The sequence below is a fragment of the Phycodurus eques genome, chromosome 3, assembly GCF_024500275.1.
Source record: "Phycodurus eques isolate BA_2022a chromosome 3, UOR_Pequ_1.1, whole genome shotgun sequence".
In the NCBI taxonomy this organism is placed as follows: Eukaryota; Metazoa; Chordata; class Actinopteri; order Syngnathiformes; family Syngnathidae; genus Phycodurus; species Phycodurus eques.
In genome coordinates, this window is record NC_084527.1 from 33,017,322 (window position 1) to 33,035,134 (window position 17,813).

The 17,813-nt window shown below is 42.0% G+C and overlaps 1 protein-coding gene across 4 annotated transcripts in view; it reads right to left on the reverse strand.

Moving 5' to 3' along the window:
* Positions 1–372: 372 nt before the first annotated feature.
* The window catches only part of dhfr (dihydrofolate reductase), a 42,180-nt gene continuing 24,739 nt past the window's right edge, over positions 373–17,813 (reverse strand). Inside the window, exons 4-6 of one of the 4 annotated variants that reach the window (XM_061673129.1) lie at positions 17,314–17,437; positions 2,365–2,480; positions 373–980 (exon numbers count right to left, since the gene is read on the reverse strand). In XM_061673129.1, the coding sequence (XP_061529113.1) occupies positions 881–980; positions 2,365–2,480; positions 17,314–17,437 (340 nt within the window). In that variant the 3' untranslated portion in view covers positions 373–880. Of the gene's footprint in view, positions 981–2,364; positions 2,481–6,396; positions 6,512–6,540; positions 10,176–16,386; positions 17,183–17,313; positions 17,438–17,813 lie in introns of those variants that run through there. The other 3 variants (XM_061673132.1, XM_061673130.1, XM_061673131.1) reach the window with 3 other exon arrangements.

The following is a 17,813-nucleotide window of genomic DNA, read 5'->3' on the forward strand; positions in this document are numbered from 1 at the left end:
CCGATTGCTCTCCGAGTCATACATTTTTTTTGACAGGACAATGAGCTTGTTTTCTAGAAATGTTTCCATTACTTATTTTCATCTTCAGAAAAAGCCTCACTTGCTTCCCTATCATGCATACGTACTTTGACTTGGCTTGATAACGTGGAACATCAAGTATTTTCACAAAAACAACAGAAGCAAAAACATCCCCAGGGAAAAAAAAAAAAAAAAAAAAAAAAAAACACAAAGCTAATATCAGTATGGTTATAAATATTAGTATGGTTAAAAATAAATATCGTACAATATAGAAATAAGTGAAAACGGACTATTTATAAAAAAAAAAAAAAAAAAAAAAAAAAAAAAAAAGAAACACTAAAATATGACAACAGATTTAACGAAGGAGGGGAAAGTGGAGGATGATGACAACTCCTGATTGAAGAAGAGCTTCTTCCATAATAAGGGAAAATTCAGATTCAGGTGTTTTTTTTTTTTTCTGTCTGTTTCTTTTCTAATTCATTGGCTGATTTCGGAACAATAATCAGATCCAGGGGAACCTTCTTTTTCTGCTCAGAAAGCGGAAATTTGCTTTTTTAAATTGGAAAAAAATCAGAACATGGGACATCGCATTGTCGTCATTGCTTCAACATGAATCTGAATTCATTCCCTGGGCGCGGCACTGTTGCTGCTCACTGCTCAATACACGGAAGAATAATGCATTTATGATTGATAACTTGACTAGTCACTGAAAAGAAACAGCATGGGCCATCGCTGTATTTCATCTCAGATATGCCTCCAGATAAAATGGATGACAATTTCATTTAAAATGTCAAAAAAATGACAAAATACAGTACTCCCAAAAACACAAAGCAATATACAGTATTTTCAATTTTTCTGTTGTTTATTTCCTGTACAATGGACAATGTGCGACGCTCTCATAAACTTCAAATCTGTACTGGATACCATTTTCCTCTTGCAGGCCCTGCGGTACTCCTGGGAACCTGTAAGACAAATAAATCTTACTGTACTTTGGATTTCAACGATATACAAACATCGTATTCTTAATAAATTTACTTAATACTTAATATTTTTTCTGTGCTTTTGTAAACCAGTAAATTTGAAAACGGAAAGATCAATATTTTCTAGCATTGAAAAGATATTTTTTTTGTTAAAGAGCTTCAACAGACTGGTGTATGAACCATTATACAAATATAAAAATGTGTAAATTTAGGGCAACTGGCAAAAACCTTGTTTTGAGCAATGGTCTAATTTGTTAAATTCGGAAGCGTATTGCATTCACTTGGATTAAAAAAAATTCTGTTTTTCTGACTTCTTTTTCTGTTTTTCTGAATACTTTTTTCCCACCTTTTTTTCCTGACTATTTTTTTCTGTTTTTCTGCCAATTATTTTCCTGCCTGTTTTTCTGAGAACCTGCGAACTGCAAGTGACTCTCTGCGTAATCCGTAGTAAGCAACATGACCGGCTGATTCAGTTTGATCAAGTTTTATTTTGATGTGGGTTTAAGACACTGGGAGATAACTCCTGTCTTTGAGTCACATAGATGGTATTGTTATTAGTTTGTCGACATTACGCAGGCACCTGCGGACTTTGCGTTTGTTCAGGAGGAAAGCCCATTCAGATCTGCTAGATACAGCAATGTTTGTCCAGAATCAGTTGGACAGATATGGTAAACAGAAAAAAAAAAAAGAGTCAGTAAAAAAGATGGAATTTGTTTTTTTTGTCAGAAAAACAGAAAAGAATTCAGAAAAACAGGATTTTTTTTTTAATCCAAGTGAATGCAATACGCTTCCGTAGTTAAGCAATGTACCTCAGTGAATAAAACTGGTATCAGAGGTGTCCATGTTGTCTCATAGTGGTATCATGTATTTTGATACTTTTGTGGGAGGCACTATTTACTGTTCCTCACTAACTAGTACCTACAGTGTATAGAAAACATCGACACACACTCCTGCTCAAATGCCAGCTTTTTGTAAGATTTTAAAACAAAACAAAAATAAAAAATTGCCACTGTGGAAAAAGCTTTCAAATTGATTTCTTTTTTTTTTCTACCACAAAAACACCACACCACAAAAAAAAAACCATGCATTTTAACAGGGATATGTAGACTTCTTATATCCCGTCCGCTATATGAAATGCTTTTATTACGAGAGGAAATAGTTTGCATTTATTGAAAATACCATCTAATATATAAGCACTTGTAAGTCTATATAATATTATAATAAGCCTAAGTAGTTGAGATATCATTTGAAAGGGTGAGGAAAATATTTTGGAATTTTTTTAAAAAGGCAACTGAAATGTGAGATCCCTAACCCTTCCTACTGAATCCATCTTTAACAATCAGAATAACAACCATGCTTATCTTACCCAGGCAGCAGATGGTACTCGTCTGGGCAAAATTTGGGGAAAAATGTGTCGCATTGAAACTGTTCCCGAACTTGCGTGACAAATAACCTTCGGGTCCCTTGGCTCTGCATCAACTCCTACAAACATCAACAACATCAATATCAACTCAGAGTAACAAAAGACATTAAGACAACATTTTATAGAGGTCACTTTATAAGACAGGATATCCACAGTGCACTGCCTAGAGTGTTTCCGAAAGCTGAGCCTTTTTAAATGAGTAATTTAGCAAGGTTTTCAACTTTTAGCATAATCTTGTTTTTTTTTTTTTTTTTTAATAAATAACTACAACTTTTTTTCTACTGAATGCACACCAAAGGCAAAAAGAAAATTAAAAACATTTCTAAATGGAATCAAAATGTGGCGCATCGACTGTATAAATGTACTTCTCGCTTAGAAAATTAGTAGCTACTTCTCTGTTATTCTCTGCTTTCTTAAGTAACATCAGAGCATAAATGAACTGATATTAGTTGTGCTAGTTAGCGAGTTAACTGCTTCAGTAGGGAGTCTATAGTATTTATTTCCCCAATGGTAGACACGCTAACTCTTATAGCTGGTTGCAAACATTCGTTTCAAGACAGCGTACAGTAATACAGTAAACCCTCATTTATCGCAGGGGTTACATTCCAGAAATTCCCCGCGACAAATGAAATCCATGAAATAGCCACCACTTATTCATTATATTATTACATACATTTAGAATTCATATATGCAATTCCACACACTCTCCACAAGCACATGACTTGTTCAAGTGTGACAAATTGGCCCAAAAAAATGTCTTGCAAATTCGACACCGCAGAAAAGCGTAATGTCAACAAGCCGTTAAACAATGTCAACAATACTTCCATCGCTGCTCCTATCCATCTGCTAGGAGAGGGGTGGTGCACATAGCGCACGCTTTCACGGGCCAAAGAGTCATTCGGATCCGTTGTTTCCATTGAAATTCAGTGTGCCGTTAAGCGATTGAAAGACTGGAGGTAGCAAGGAGGTCAGCTGCGAGGAGAAGGGAGGGGGAGACTGTGCACTGTCTCACAAACAAACGCTCGGTTCAATGTTCAATTCATGTCGAAAAACAAAAACAAGATGTATTTCTTTTGTCAAGTTGTGGGCATAGTCTGATGGCTAACTGCATGCTAAACTGGTAGAACTGGGCCCCTTGTGAAAGAGGACGTGGCAATTCCACCGGATGGCCACTGCATAGACAAAGGACATTTGGTGTGTCCCCCCCTGTCCACAAAAATCAAGAAAATGTAGAAGGTGAAAATTTTTTTTTTTAAACCATCTCAAAAATTCAGGACTATATTGTCCTCAGTCTTCGCACATGTTTGCAGCACTTATCGTCAAACACAGTCAATGTATTCAGAAACAAAAGAAGGTTCTGGAGCCGTCTGTTGCTGTGAACATGGACGGGTACGTGTGCATTGTGGAGTCTCCTCAAAACCTCTCTGCACATGCGCACGCCACCTCGGTGCTCATGCAGCAAGATTATAGTTTTATAATAATGCATTACACTTACATATCGCTTTTCTAGGCACTCAAATAGCCATTACAATTTCATGCAAATGCACTCCTCAGTCACACCCTGGTGTTGGTAAGCTACTTGTGTAGCCACAGCTGCCCTGGGGCAGTCTGACGGAAGCGTGGCTGCCATTTTGGCCGTACGGCCCCCCCCAACCCCCACCAAACAAGCAACCACATTAATTGGTAGGCAGTGTGGGTTATACAAGACATTCCGGTAATTGTGGGTTTTCTTGCCCAAGGACACAACAATGACATGCACTCAGGCAGGGATACGAACCCTCCGGTTGCAGAGAGTACTCTTACCCTCTGCACCACACCACCCAGTGTTCTAAAAAATAATGGACTTAATCACGTTATTGTGAAACTATCTGTAGCCAACGTTAGCTGAATAAATAACAATATGGAGTTACAGGTAAGTGTTTTTATGTGCGTGAGCAGAGAGGTGCACATGATCAGAGAGGTTTGGAGGTGACTCTGTCTCTTTGTGAACACAGGGACTTATTTCAGTTGTGGCCTTGAAAACATTCTCTGCATGAAGAATTCCCCCCAAAAAGACTCAGCATTTACTTTATGTTCATTCTCTGATGTTTTTTTGTTTTTTTTAACAGATCTTGACCCGCCCACATTCACAAGTGTCAAAAGTACTCACTTCATTCCTCAAGTAGAAGCATGGCTGGGCGATAAATTAATATATATCATGATACAACTGATCAATATCAATCAGAATCAGAATGATCTTTATTTGCCAAGTATGTCCAAAACACACAAGGAATTTGTCTCCGGTAGTTGGAGCCGCTCTAGTACAACAGACAGCCAATTTACAGAACACTTTGGAGACATAAGGACATTGACAAAAAACAATTGTGCAAAACGATGCAGAGTCCTCTAGCACTTAGAGCAGTTCGAATGACTAATATTGCAATAGTCCGGTGCAATGACCATTGTGGAAAGGCCGCTGAGACTTCAAGGAGCGTATGCGGTTTAAGTGAAGAGTAGTGCGATCATCTGGGACAATGTTGGTTGTGCAAATGTTACAGATACTCCTCAATCAGTGTGCAAATGGAGCAGATGCTACTCTGGCATGAGTGGCCAGGATATGCAAACAGTGCAGCATGGCGAGACAACTACAGGGAGTGCACGAGTAATACATAATTGGCCCCACAGAAATGTGACAACGAACTCAAGTCAAAAAATTGTCAGCTTGTTGTAATGGAATTATAGGTTAGGTGTTTAAGAAGTTGATCGCAAGAGGGAAGAAGCTGTTGGAAGGTCTACTAGTTTTAGTTTGCATTGATCGGTAGTGCCTACCTGAGGGAAGGAGCCGGAAGAGCTGGTGACCGGGGTGCAGAGGGTCCGAGAGGATTTTGCACGCCCTTGTCTTAGTTCTGGCAGCGTGCAAGTCCTCAATTGTGGGTAGGGGGGTACCGACAATCCTTTCAGCAGTTTTGATTGTCCGTTGCAGTCGGAGTTTGTCATTTTTTGTAGCAGCAGCAAACCAGACTGTGATGGAAGAACACAGGACTGATTCGATGACCGCTGTGTAGAACTGTCTCAGCAGCTCCGGTGGCAGGCCGTGCTTTCTCAGAAGCCGCAGGAAGTACATCCTCTGCTGGACCTTTTTGAGGACGGAGTTGATGTTGGTCGCGCACTTCAGGTCCTGAGAGATTGTAATTCCCAGGAACTTGAAGGTCTCGACGGTTGACACAAGGCAGCTGGACAACGTGAGGGGCAGCTGTGGCGAAGGATGCCTCCTGAAGTCCACGATCATCTCTACCGTCTTGAGCGTGTTCAGCTCCAGGTTGTGTCGGCCGCACCACAGCTCCAGCCGCTCCGCTTCCTGTCGATATGCAGACTCGTCACCGTCCTTGATGAGGCCGATGACAGTGGTGTCATCTGCAAACTTCAGGAGTTTGACAGTCGGGTTCGCTGAGGTGCAGTCGTTCGTGTAGAGAGAGAAGAGCAGCGGAGAGAGGACACAACCTTGGGGCGCCCCAGTGCTGATGCTGCATGTGGATGAGGTGGCCTCCCCCAGCCTGACCTGCTGATGGTGTTGAACGCTGAGCTGATGTCCACGAACAGGATCCTCGCGTAGGTCCCTGCACTCTCGAGGTGTTCTAGGATGAAGTACAGTCCCATGTTGACTGCATCATCCGCAGACCTGTTCGCTTGGTAGGCAAACTGCAGGGGGTCCAGCAGGGGACCTGTGACACTCTTGAGGTGGTCCAGCACGAGACGTTCGAAGGACTTCATGACCACAGATGACAAAGCGACAGGCCTGTAGTCATTCAGACCCGAGATTGCAGGTTTCTTGGGGACTGGAATGATGGTGGAGCGTTTGGAACAGGATGGAACTTCGCACATTTCCAAAGATCTATTGAAGATCTGAGTGAAGACTGGAGCGAGCTGGTCCGTGCAGACTTTGAGGCAGGATGGGGACACATGGTCCGGGCCTGCCGCTTTGTTAATCTTCTGTTGTTTGAAGATGCGTCTCACATCCTGTTCATGGATGGTTAACGCAGAAGTCAGAGGTGTGGTTGTGGTCGCGGGTGCGGCCGGGTGGGTGTGTGGTGTGAAACTGTCCTTTTCAAATCTGCAATAGAAGGTATTCAAGTCGTTGGTTAGTGTGCTATTGTTCTCAGGTTGGGGGGATCGTCGCTTTTAATTAGTCAGCGATTGGAATGCATGCCAGACTGATTTAGAGTCGTTTGCACTAAACTTTTTTTCCAACTTTGCTGCATAGATCCTCTTTGCAATGTTAATTTCTTTAGTCAGCTGGTTTCTAGCTCGGTTATACAGGGCCCTGTCCCCGCTCTGATATGCGTCCTCCTTAGCTTGGCGAAGCTGCTTAAGTTTAGCAGTGAACCACGGCTTGTTGTTGTTGAATGTGCGAAATGATTTTGTTGGTACACAAACCTCTTCACAGAAACTGATATAGGATGTGACAGTGTCCGTATATTCACCCAGGCTGCCAGCAGAATTTTCAAAGACACTCCAGTCTGTGCAGTCTAAACAGCTTTGAAGTTCCATCTTGGCTTCATTGGTCCACTTTTTGACTGTTTTCACTGTAGGCTTCGCACATTTAAGTTCTTGCCTGTACGTCGGTATTAAGTGAATTAAGCAGTGATCAGACGAGCCCAGGGCTGCACGGTATGCGTTTTTTTACCGTAGTGTAGCAGTGGTCTAAAGTATTATTTTCCCTGGTAGGACAGTCGATGTGCTGCTTGTATTTAGGGAGTTCGTGGTTGAGTTTAGCTTTGTTAAAGTCCCCGAGAATAATGAGGGGTGAGTCCAGGTGTTTTTTTTCAATTTCGTTTACTTGTTCGGCGAGCGTTAGCAATGCGGCGTTCGTGTTAGCTTGAGGCGCAATATAGACTCCACCCAGTATGAACGATGCAAACTCACGTGGCGAGTAGAATGGTTTACAGTTTAAGAATAGCGACTCCAAATGCGGGCTACAGTGTGTGCTGAGCACTGTGACGTCCGTACACCATTTTTCGTTGATATGGAGGCATATCCCGCCGCCCTTTGTTTTTCCCAATGATTCCATGTCGCGGTCCGCTCGATGAATGTTGAAGCCGGGAAGCATGACGGCGCCATCGGGTACAGCGTCGCAAAGCCAGGTCTCCGTGAAGCACATGGCCGCGGAAATGGGAAATTTTTGCCAGTTTTCCTCCCGTTCGACGCCCCTGGGCACACAAACTGGCACCATCTCTTCCACTCACTCTCTTGCTTTCTCTTACATGCAGAGACCTCTGCTCTGCCAGAATTACTGTAAATGTCACACATTAACATGATAGTGACAAAAACAGACTCCCACAAAACTAAGACACGTGCGCGAACGCCCGCCGCAACCAAGTCAGCAGCGTTTGCGATCAAAGAAGCCGGCAATGCAGCGTCGAACGCTTTTCCTAGCCGTGATCGGTCGGCAGAGCCTCAGCGAGCAAGTACCAGCATCCCGTACCGTCCCCGCACGTCTCTACGGGCCAGAGCTCGATCCGCCACCAGTTCCACCGGCAGGAAAGTTATGAGCGCACCCCAAACGGGACATCGACTTTCCTTCCCCATTTCTTTTTATTTTGTGCATTTTGTTTTTCTTCAACCAAACCTGCTTCATTTCCGCCTGAGGTCCGGAGTAAGACCACCCCGAAGACCAGCTGATCTGCGTTCGTGAGTCGACACTGCAATCTTTACTATGATGTACATCAGTGCCTAATAATTTTGGGGAAATTACTAGCTTCACACGAAATCCCAACTTTGTCTTCTCTCGCTCTGACTCAATGCAGTAAACGCTCATATGCTCACTTATTTTAGCCCAGCGACCACACACCTGATGTCCTCGTTTCCATTTCCGTACGCCCCGTTTTCCCTCTTTTACCCTTACTGTTATTTTCTTTTTGTAGTTTGTACTTGTAGCTGTGTTTTTCATTAAATATACCATAAAATTCCACTCTTGGTCATATTTTGCGTGTGTCCTGAGTTTACGTAAACCTCTGTAATCCCGGACTCAAAATGTCATAGAGTGTAGCAACCTTCAGAGTATGAGAGTGAATAAAAATGTTTGTCGTCATTTCATCTAAAGTTAAACTTGTAAAAAGTGACGTGGTGCCCTTTTCCGAGACATTAGTTTGATTTTAACAATTCAATTTAAAATTACAATAAACGGAAGTAACGCAACCGTCGCTCCCGGCTTATTACTTTCTCCTAAATTAATTAAATTCTTATTTGACAAATAAACGCTACAACTTTGTGCACTGTCTCACAAACAAACGCTCGGTTCAATGTTCAGTTCATGTCTAAAAACAAAACTATAAATTCACAATAGCATTATTTCTTTTACCATGCATTTTGCTTAGTGGGACTTCTGGCATTGCTTGCCGTCAACATCCATCCATCCATTTTCTGTACCGCTTATCCTCACTAGGGTCACCGGCGTGCTGGAGCCTATCCCAGCTATCTTCGGGCAAGAGGTGGGGTACACCCTGAACTGGTTGCCAACCATTCGCACTCACATTCACACCTATGGGCAATTTAGAAATTTCAATTAACCTACCATGCATGTTTTTGGGATGTGGGAGGAAACTGGAGTATCGGGAGAAACCCCACGCAGGCATGGGGAGAACATGCAAAGTCCACACAGGCGGGGGCGGGTTTTGAACCCCGGTCCTCAGAACTGTGAGGCAGCTGTGCTAACCAGTCGTCCACCGTGCCGCCTTGCCGTCATCAATCGTTTTCAAATCTGGTTTATAGTCAATTGTTGCCACTCAAAGCAAATCCTTCATGTGTGTTTATTCCAATTGGGGTATGCATGTGCACATTGGCGTCAGCATGTCAGTTATTAAGATGGATGTCAGTCCTCTATTTAGCAGAGTAGTTGGGATTGTTTTTACACTTTCATTAAAACAGCCACTTGATAAAAACAAGTTACAAGCAGTTAAAAACAAGATCTCCGCCAAATACCATTTACGTAGCATTTTTAAACATGTGGGTCTGTACTTTTTGTAGATACAGTCAGTAGTTAGTATATTCCAATATTGTTTTTATACCCCCTCACCAATACGTGAGCATGGCCTGCTAATTAGCACAAGCCTGCTATTAGCAACAAGACCAGCAATAAGTGGAAGATGCCTCCCTTTTCCAATGAAGACTATGACAAACTGCTACAGAAGATGGCGGTCCTGGAAAAGAAAATTCACCACCTTGAAGTGTATGTGAAGGTAAATGGACAGTCGGGAAATTAAACCACTCTACTGATGTCTCAAAATGGTGAGCAGGAGCATGCTAACAGACAGCCAGTTAGCTCCACAAAGAGGACAGATGCGGACTATGGAAACCGTAATGGATCATCCAGCAGTTCTCAGAATTTACTTGGATCAAAGCCTCAAAATATGGGACCGCATCCAAAAGGGAGGACAGAACACCAGCAAATTACTGAGGAATCCGGCTGCCCAGCATTGAGTGCTTCTTCAACCCACAGAGAATGGCCGTGGAAGGTCGCTTCAGCAAAGGGCAGACAAAATGAGGAAGCAAGACAGCGCAAAACATTGACATCAGACTAACAAACAGATTTAAGCCACTTTTACAAGACCCTGGCAAAGAATGCTCATCCCCACCACCACTGAAAGTTATCAAACTAACTCATACAAGAAAAAAATGGCACCCCAAACCTTAATAGTTGGTGATGGAGCTGTCAAGGATGTGAAACATTTTTGCGCCACCAAAGTAGTGTGTTTTATCAAGGATATGGTGTCTGATATCTGAAAAAAAAAAAAAAATAAAATAAAAAACTGGAGATCACTAATGCGCACCAAACTGTGAAATCTATCATTATTCACACAGGGTACCTGGATATTGTCAAGCAGCAATCAGAGGTGGTGAAACGAGATTTAATTGATCTAACAAGGGTGCAATATTTGGATGCTGAGGTTTTCATCAGTGGACCATCTGCAGATAAAAGTTTCAGCAGGCTTAGGCAGCTACATAAATGGCTTTAAAAAGTGTGTATGGCTCTGTACGTGATCTGCATTGACAATTTCTGCTTTTTTGGGATCGCGGACATCTTTACAATGCAGACGGTTTCTGTCTAAATAAACAAAGGTTTAAGTTACTGACTGCCAACATTATTTACTGTGTACGTCATTCAGCGGGACAAAAAGGAAAACATTGGCCTTGTTGATATGGCTGAAGGACAAAATGTGCAGAAGGAGTCTTCAGCTGTATCTATACAATTGGAGAAACAAGAGATAAGACAATACGACGAGCAGGAGGAGTCACCGACGTCATCCAAACACCCAAAACATCAAATGAGATGAGGCAGTACCTGGAATCTCTCACACCCCTCCCGGCCCATTGGAGCAAAGTCCAACGCAAAACTCACTCTCATCGAGCCTACATGCCCTGTTTGATAGACAGGATGAAGGCCTTGTCAATGGTAGAATCCAAGGCACACCACGTCAATATCTTCCTCCCATCCCCCCTCGTCTGAAAGCAACATCCACTAAGATGCGAATGGCCCCTCCTCCACCCATAAAGAATCTTATCTCAAACTCTGACTAATATGTGCGGGGTCATGGCAGCCACACTAAGTCAGAACCCTGTGGAGATCAGGCATTTTTTTAACCCTGTAACAAAAAGGTACATAAAGTCAGCTAAGGAAATGAGGCGCAAAAAAGGTAGAGCTACAAGCTTCGTGAGTATAAAATTTCAATCAAACCAATCATGTCTGCAATTTTAGCTTTATCCAATACCAGGTCATTGGGTAATAAATCAATGTTGATAAATGACTTCATTACAACCTATGATGAAGACTTCTTACGCCTTAATAAAACATGGTTAACAGAATGTAGCTGAAACACAATTCTAAATGAGGCAACAATTTTTGTTAAATTGGGGGAAAAGGCGGTGCAATTGCTGCCATTTTTGAATCACTATTTCAGTGTAAAGAAATTGGGTGATTTTTGCTCTTTTGAATACCTCTGATGTTTAGTACAGGGTGATTCAAAGGTATATAAAGGAATTTTCAAAACTGCTGTCACTTATCTGTATTGACCACACCTATTTTGTCATAACGGGAGACTAGCATTCATGTTGAAAAGCATGGGGGAAAAAAAGATTTGTGAAGAAGTCTGCTATACTGGTCATATTGGACCTCTCTCAACATAAAGACTCCACTTAAACGCCAAACTCCCCCCCCAAAAAAACTCCAAACCACCTCTACAGACAGTCTGTAATTTTAACCAAGAGTTAGTCAGTGCCAGGCAATATTTCTCTGAAATTATAATCTTTGAACCTTTGCTGTGGTTGACAAGCTCACAAACCCCCCTAATCAGATAGCTCCAGAACTTCACGCAACAGATAAATGCAATTAATTTAACCCAATCGGGTAAGCGTATGAAAAACATTGTCGGATGTAGGGATGTCACAAGTCACATTCTCGCGAAATTAAAAGTGCCTCGATATCGTTGTGGCCTTGTCTTGGCATAAAATAATGAGCCGTTGTGCTTAAAATGTAGTTTTGTGGCGTCTATTGTCAGGGTTATTCTGTAAATCTACAGGTATTCTCAATTTAGCATGCACCAAAAGGAGACAGGAGACACAAAACACAACCTGGACTTATCTTTTACAAAAGGAGAAGTAGTCGTTCTCTCGGCGATATAAAATCTAACGTCTGCCTCCCCTGAGCTCTTTTTATTACAGCTAGGTGGTATCACATTCCATGACCTTTTAAGGACTTGTTTGTCATCAAGATGTGGTCAGTGTGTCTCAATGTGTGGGGGTTAGTGCATTGTGGAATGTGCATTGTAGTACTTTTCCAAACTGCTGTTGTTTCCAGTGAACAAGGGTGCAGTCATTTTAATGCAGTTACAGCAACAATGTGTTTTTATGCGATAATATCTAAAAAGTTTCACAATGACTTTCAAGACAATCATAACATGTATTTTATCATTGATGTACTGATGTGCTCTTGTCTCACAATCATCACATTGGTCTTCTTGCAACAAAGTCATATTTATCACTCAACATCAATCCGGTGACAGTGCCATGTAACACTTTGGACATCATGCTACGAAGGCATGGCAAGATACATCCAGTAAATAGACAAAACAACAATATAACAACTATTTATAATTTTCACCAATACACTTGCCCATCTACCAGATGTAAACCATTTTCAAGGGGTTCCAACTTTCGTTCATATAATCTTGGCATTGAGCATTTCTTATATTTTTCATTCTTTGTATGGCTTCAGCAATTACATGTGCGTCTCCAGCATTTTCAGGGACATATGTACACGTTTCATTGATCATGGTGCAAACTCCTCCTTGTGCCGCAGTTAATAAATCAAGAACTATTCCATTATCCTCATGTCAGTCATTTCCTCATTATTTGTTTTCCATGCTTTAACGCTAGTATTTATAAAAATAGACATTGCATCTCGTGTAGGGTGCATTGAGGAAGCGGACATCTTTGTACATGCGTAACAACTGGATCAATTTTTTACTTTTATAATCATTGAAACCTGTACCATGTGGTTATGTGATACATTCCAACCTTCATTGAGAATCTCATGATGTTCTTTTGACACAAATTGTGGTCTTTTGGCAAAAATATAAATACCATTTTCTTCCCTTCTATGCAAGAGCCATATCAGTGGAGGAATCAACAATACTACACACAACAATACGATACATAACATTGCTCTTGGCGTGCAGTCAATGAGAAGTCGCGGTCTTTTCAATTTTTGGTTTCCTCTTAAGCCAGAAAGCAATCATCTTTCTATCTTCTGAGAGGGAGCGGTTACCAGCACTTCACCTCTCCGTTTGCATCTAACAGTATTCTTGTCCCGTACTTGACCAAATGTGTGTATTATTCTGCTCTTGTGCCACTTCTCTCTCTCGCCCCTTCAGGAAGGACAAAAGGAGGATGGCCCACGATGGTTTGGATCGCACCTTACCCCTCCTGTTGATGCGGGAAGGGGGACTAGACCCTCTCAGTCACTTTCTGCTCAGTGCTCAGGTCTTGCGACTTCACAGCTCCTAAAAAGTTGGGGGAGTTCTAGGAAGCTAGCTCCCCTCTTCACTGATGTTGAGACGGGTAGGCTCCATATGCCTAACCTGATTTGTAGTCAACCCATTTTGAAAACACTTCAATCAGCACTAGGCAATATTTGTCTTGTCCTACTTAATTCAATTCAATATAATCCATATGCACCCCTTAACAATTGTGTTCCACGCCATCTAATGATGTTGGCAGTAATGTGGCTGGATTCAATGTTGTGCATCTCTGTAATGTTATGTGTGGTTGTGATAGAAGCACCGCTATACATGACAATTGCCTAGCAGGCGACAAAAACGTCATTTTGCTTTGCAGGAGAAGAACTGAGATTGCACGTGGAACTTTGAGTGTCAGCTGATGAAACAACACAATATCTGCTGATGCCTGCACGGCCATTGCAGCTGCAACTACAGCCTCCACACAAATTGGCGTTGCTCGTGCAACTCCATCAAGCCGAGTTGAATAGTATGCTACTGCCCTGAGTTTTGCTCCATGTTCTTTCAACAAAACTAAGGTCACGTGACCGTTTCGACAACCAACTGTCTGTTCAAATGGGTTTTCATAATTTGGTAATGCCAATACTGCTGTTCCTGCCAAGGTTGTTTTCAATTCACAAAATGCTCATTCTCCTCCCTCACAATTTTGTCTGACCTTGTCATTGGTGTTTCATCAATCAAATTTTGCAACGGTGTTGTTACCTCTGCGTAATTAGCTACCGAAGTCATGCACAGCCCCAAAAAAAGACATCATCTGTCGTTTTGTTTCAGGTTTTGGCGCTGACATGATGGCTTCTTTTCTCATTGGGTCCACATGACGACCGCTTGCAGTCAACGTATGACCTAAATATTTCACTTCTGTCACACAAAATTGTTAATTAGCTTTGTTCGCTTTATTTCTCGTTTTGGAAAGGTGCTGCAACAGATCCTAATTTGTGTGTAAACGCACCACATGACCATGCGTGTACATCTAAAGAAATACACTGATTGGCTGACTGGCCCGCATGACTGCAGCGTTGAGAGGAGTACGTCCTCTCAACGCGAGGAGTATCTACGGCGTACAATGGACAAGCGTCGCTTCACAATAGACAAGATGAGATCGAGACGCCTTGTTGTTCACGCCGGCCTTTGTCCCAGCAAACGCAGACCTACAGGTCGGGATCGGTTGCGGGGGACCTTAGCTTCGCGAAGCCAGTGTCCTGGCTCGCTATGGCCGCCACCGGGAAGCCCTGTGAGTCGGATCTCGAGCATTTCCTATTCAGGCTCCAGTACTCTGGAATGCCCTACCACCCAGATATTAGAGCTGCTACCTCAGTAGAAATGAAATAAATGAAAGTAGAAATGAAATAAATCCCGATTTAAAACTTATTTCTACTTTTTGGCATTTAGTTAAAGTACATGTAGGCCTGTTTTACTGCTGCTTGTCCTATCTCCTCCCCCCTCGTCTCCCACTTGGAGAGAGGGCTAGGTGACGTTGACCGAATCTGAGTCCGTGGCTGCTTGGGTTCTGCGCCGACCAACTAGGACAAGATCTGAGGTGGACCATGATGACAGCCTTGTAACTCCTACGGTTATTAAGAGAACACAATTAAGCAAAAGCCAAGACTGGTTTCTGCTGGTCAAATATAATTATGCGTCTCCCTAATGGCCTGACAGAGAATGAATGAGATTCATAACTAAGGGAATAATAAATGAAAAATGTTTGTCAAAAAGTTTTAGAAGATAACATAACACAGGCGTTCGTTTTTAATGAAGTTTTTGTATGATCGGTAGCGAATTTTGATGGGCACAGGTGGCTGTCAACACGGCCAACACCTGCCATCACGGTGCCATGTTTGTATAATTTTATCAGGCTTGAACATTTAAAAAAGGTTTTGGATGATAATTTATACAGGCGTTTGATTTTGACACAGATTAAAGGCTTTTTGGACAGTCAGGGACTCTGCTAATGGCGACTTTCATGTGCACGGCTTGGGGACTTTGATATGCAAGGCTGGACCTTGAAATGCAGGGCTGGTCATCACAACATGCTCATACCATTTTAATTAATAACCATATAATAAATTATTTTTAGCATATTAAATTAGATATTGAACAATTGTTAGGTGCTATCGCTGCTGTGTTCATGTGGGAGTGCAAGTGCAATGGTATATAATTGCTATTTCGATGAGACGTGCAAGAACGTGTGGGACCTGCCACAGTGTTTGTATCATTTAAATCAAAGACACCCTAATAAATGAGCAATTTTTCAGCATATTACATTTGCGATTGAACATAACATAACATGTGGTGCGAACTGATGTTCACGTGAGAGAGCAACGGTAGGCCTTTATGACAGCAATACAGTGGAGCCCCGCTATTCGCGAGTGATAGGGACCAGGCCGGACCACGAATAGCAAAAATATGCGGATAATGGACGCCAATTATTGAAAAAAATATTGATTTTTTTTAAAACCAAAACAATTATTGAATAAGCACAGATAAACCAATAAACGTTTCAGGGATTGGTTCCCCCCATCCATCCTTCCATTTTCTGAACCGTTTCTCCTCACGCGGTTCACGGGTGTGCTGGCGCCTATCTCAGCTGACTTTGGGGCGGGGTACACCCTGAACTGGTCGGCAGCCAGTTACAGGACACAAAAGCATCCACTCGCACTCACATTCACACCTACAGGCAATTTAGAGCAGTGATTTCTAACCTTTATGGAGCCAAGGCACATATTTTACAATTGAAAAATCTCACGGCACGCCAACAAACAAAAAGGTCACAAAAAGTGGATATGTTAATTTCTGTATGTACTTCCTGCCATGTAATAGAAGACCATTAATTTGTTCTGTCTGTCAATACGCCTCACTGGCATAAATAGATGAACAACGATACATTATTTATTGTAAATAAATAAATTTTTTGGACAATTAAATAAAATTTTATCATTTCCCACAGCACACCTGAGGAGCGCTCAGGGCACACTGGTTGGAAATCATTGAGTTTGAGTATTCAATGAACCTAGCATGCATGTTTTAGGAAGGTGGGAGGAAGCCGGAGTACGCAGAGAAAACTCACGCAGGCGTGGGGGGAGCATGCCTGCTCCACACAGGGAGGCCAGATTTGAACCTGGGTCCTCAGAATTGTGAAGCAGGTGTGCTAGCCAGTCACCCACCGTGCCGCCCTCGTTACATAAGGGCAATTAGTTAATTACCAATTGAAATGACTGCCAGTGATGAAAAACGGCATTTCAAAGGCAATACGTTAATTAGCAATTGCTCCAAAATGGATTGCTATTATAGGAAATGACTGCCAGTTTCATTTTCTTGACCAAAAAAATAAATAAAATCAACTTGTTAGTGAAACTGGACAGTTCCCTTTAAAGACGGGGTGTGCTCTGCTTGAATGACGTGAACAACAGCCAATGCGGACATGGTGTGACCTTATGTGAGTCGCTGCTGCCACAGAGTCATGCAGCCAGTAAAGATAACTATCCGATGTGTAGGTGAGTATTGACCTATAAAAAAATAAAATAATAATTGCGATGCACTGAATCCGCAATACGTTAACTGTGATATAGCATGGGATTACTGTATTAACGTTACCTTGAGTTTGTCAAAGAGCGATGGGAAGCACTAACCTTCCTCTACCAAGCAGTTACCCTCAACTGACTGCTCACACCAACAACAAAGGAGGAGGAGTTGTGTCACTTTGCCTGCACTGACGACTAAAAAAAAAAAAAAAAAAACAGCTCATACCACTGATGGAACGTTTTAGATGTTTTGAAACTGACTTAAAATTGCGGTATCGCTTGAAACCAGCCCATGCTTAGCTTACCAGACAAATGAACATGCTTACCTTGTAGAGTGAGCTACCTCCTATAACCCAGACTTGATCAGCCTGGTCTGACAGCTCTGTGTCAATCAGCTTGAGAGCTGAGCAAAAATCAGGAGCCAGATGGTGGGCGCCAACAGGGGGAACTCTGTAGGTCAAGCAAGACTACTTTTAAAACAGAGAGACTCTCGCTACATTGAACTGCACTACAGAAAACTGAACTATTGCAATAAATTGTTCAGTAATTGGAGCGGGCTACCTGTGCATGCTCTAATGTCTATGGTGAACCTTTCCAGGCCTCCAATACCATGAATACAAAAGTGAAATAACTTAACATTAGCAGAAATGAGTAAATAGAAAATGTCAGAACATGCCTGTTTTCAATGCCTGTTAAATTAACATCTGAGAAAATCACCAGAACTGCCTTTTTCTATTCACGATTAAATAAAAATTGCTAGTAAAACAATATGTAACAGTTCATCATTGCACTATAAAAGTCAGCTTAAAAAGATTAAATATTTTGT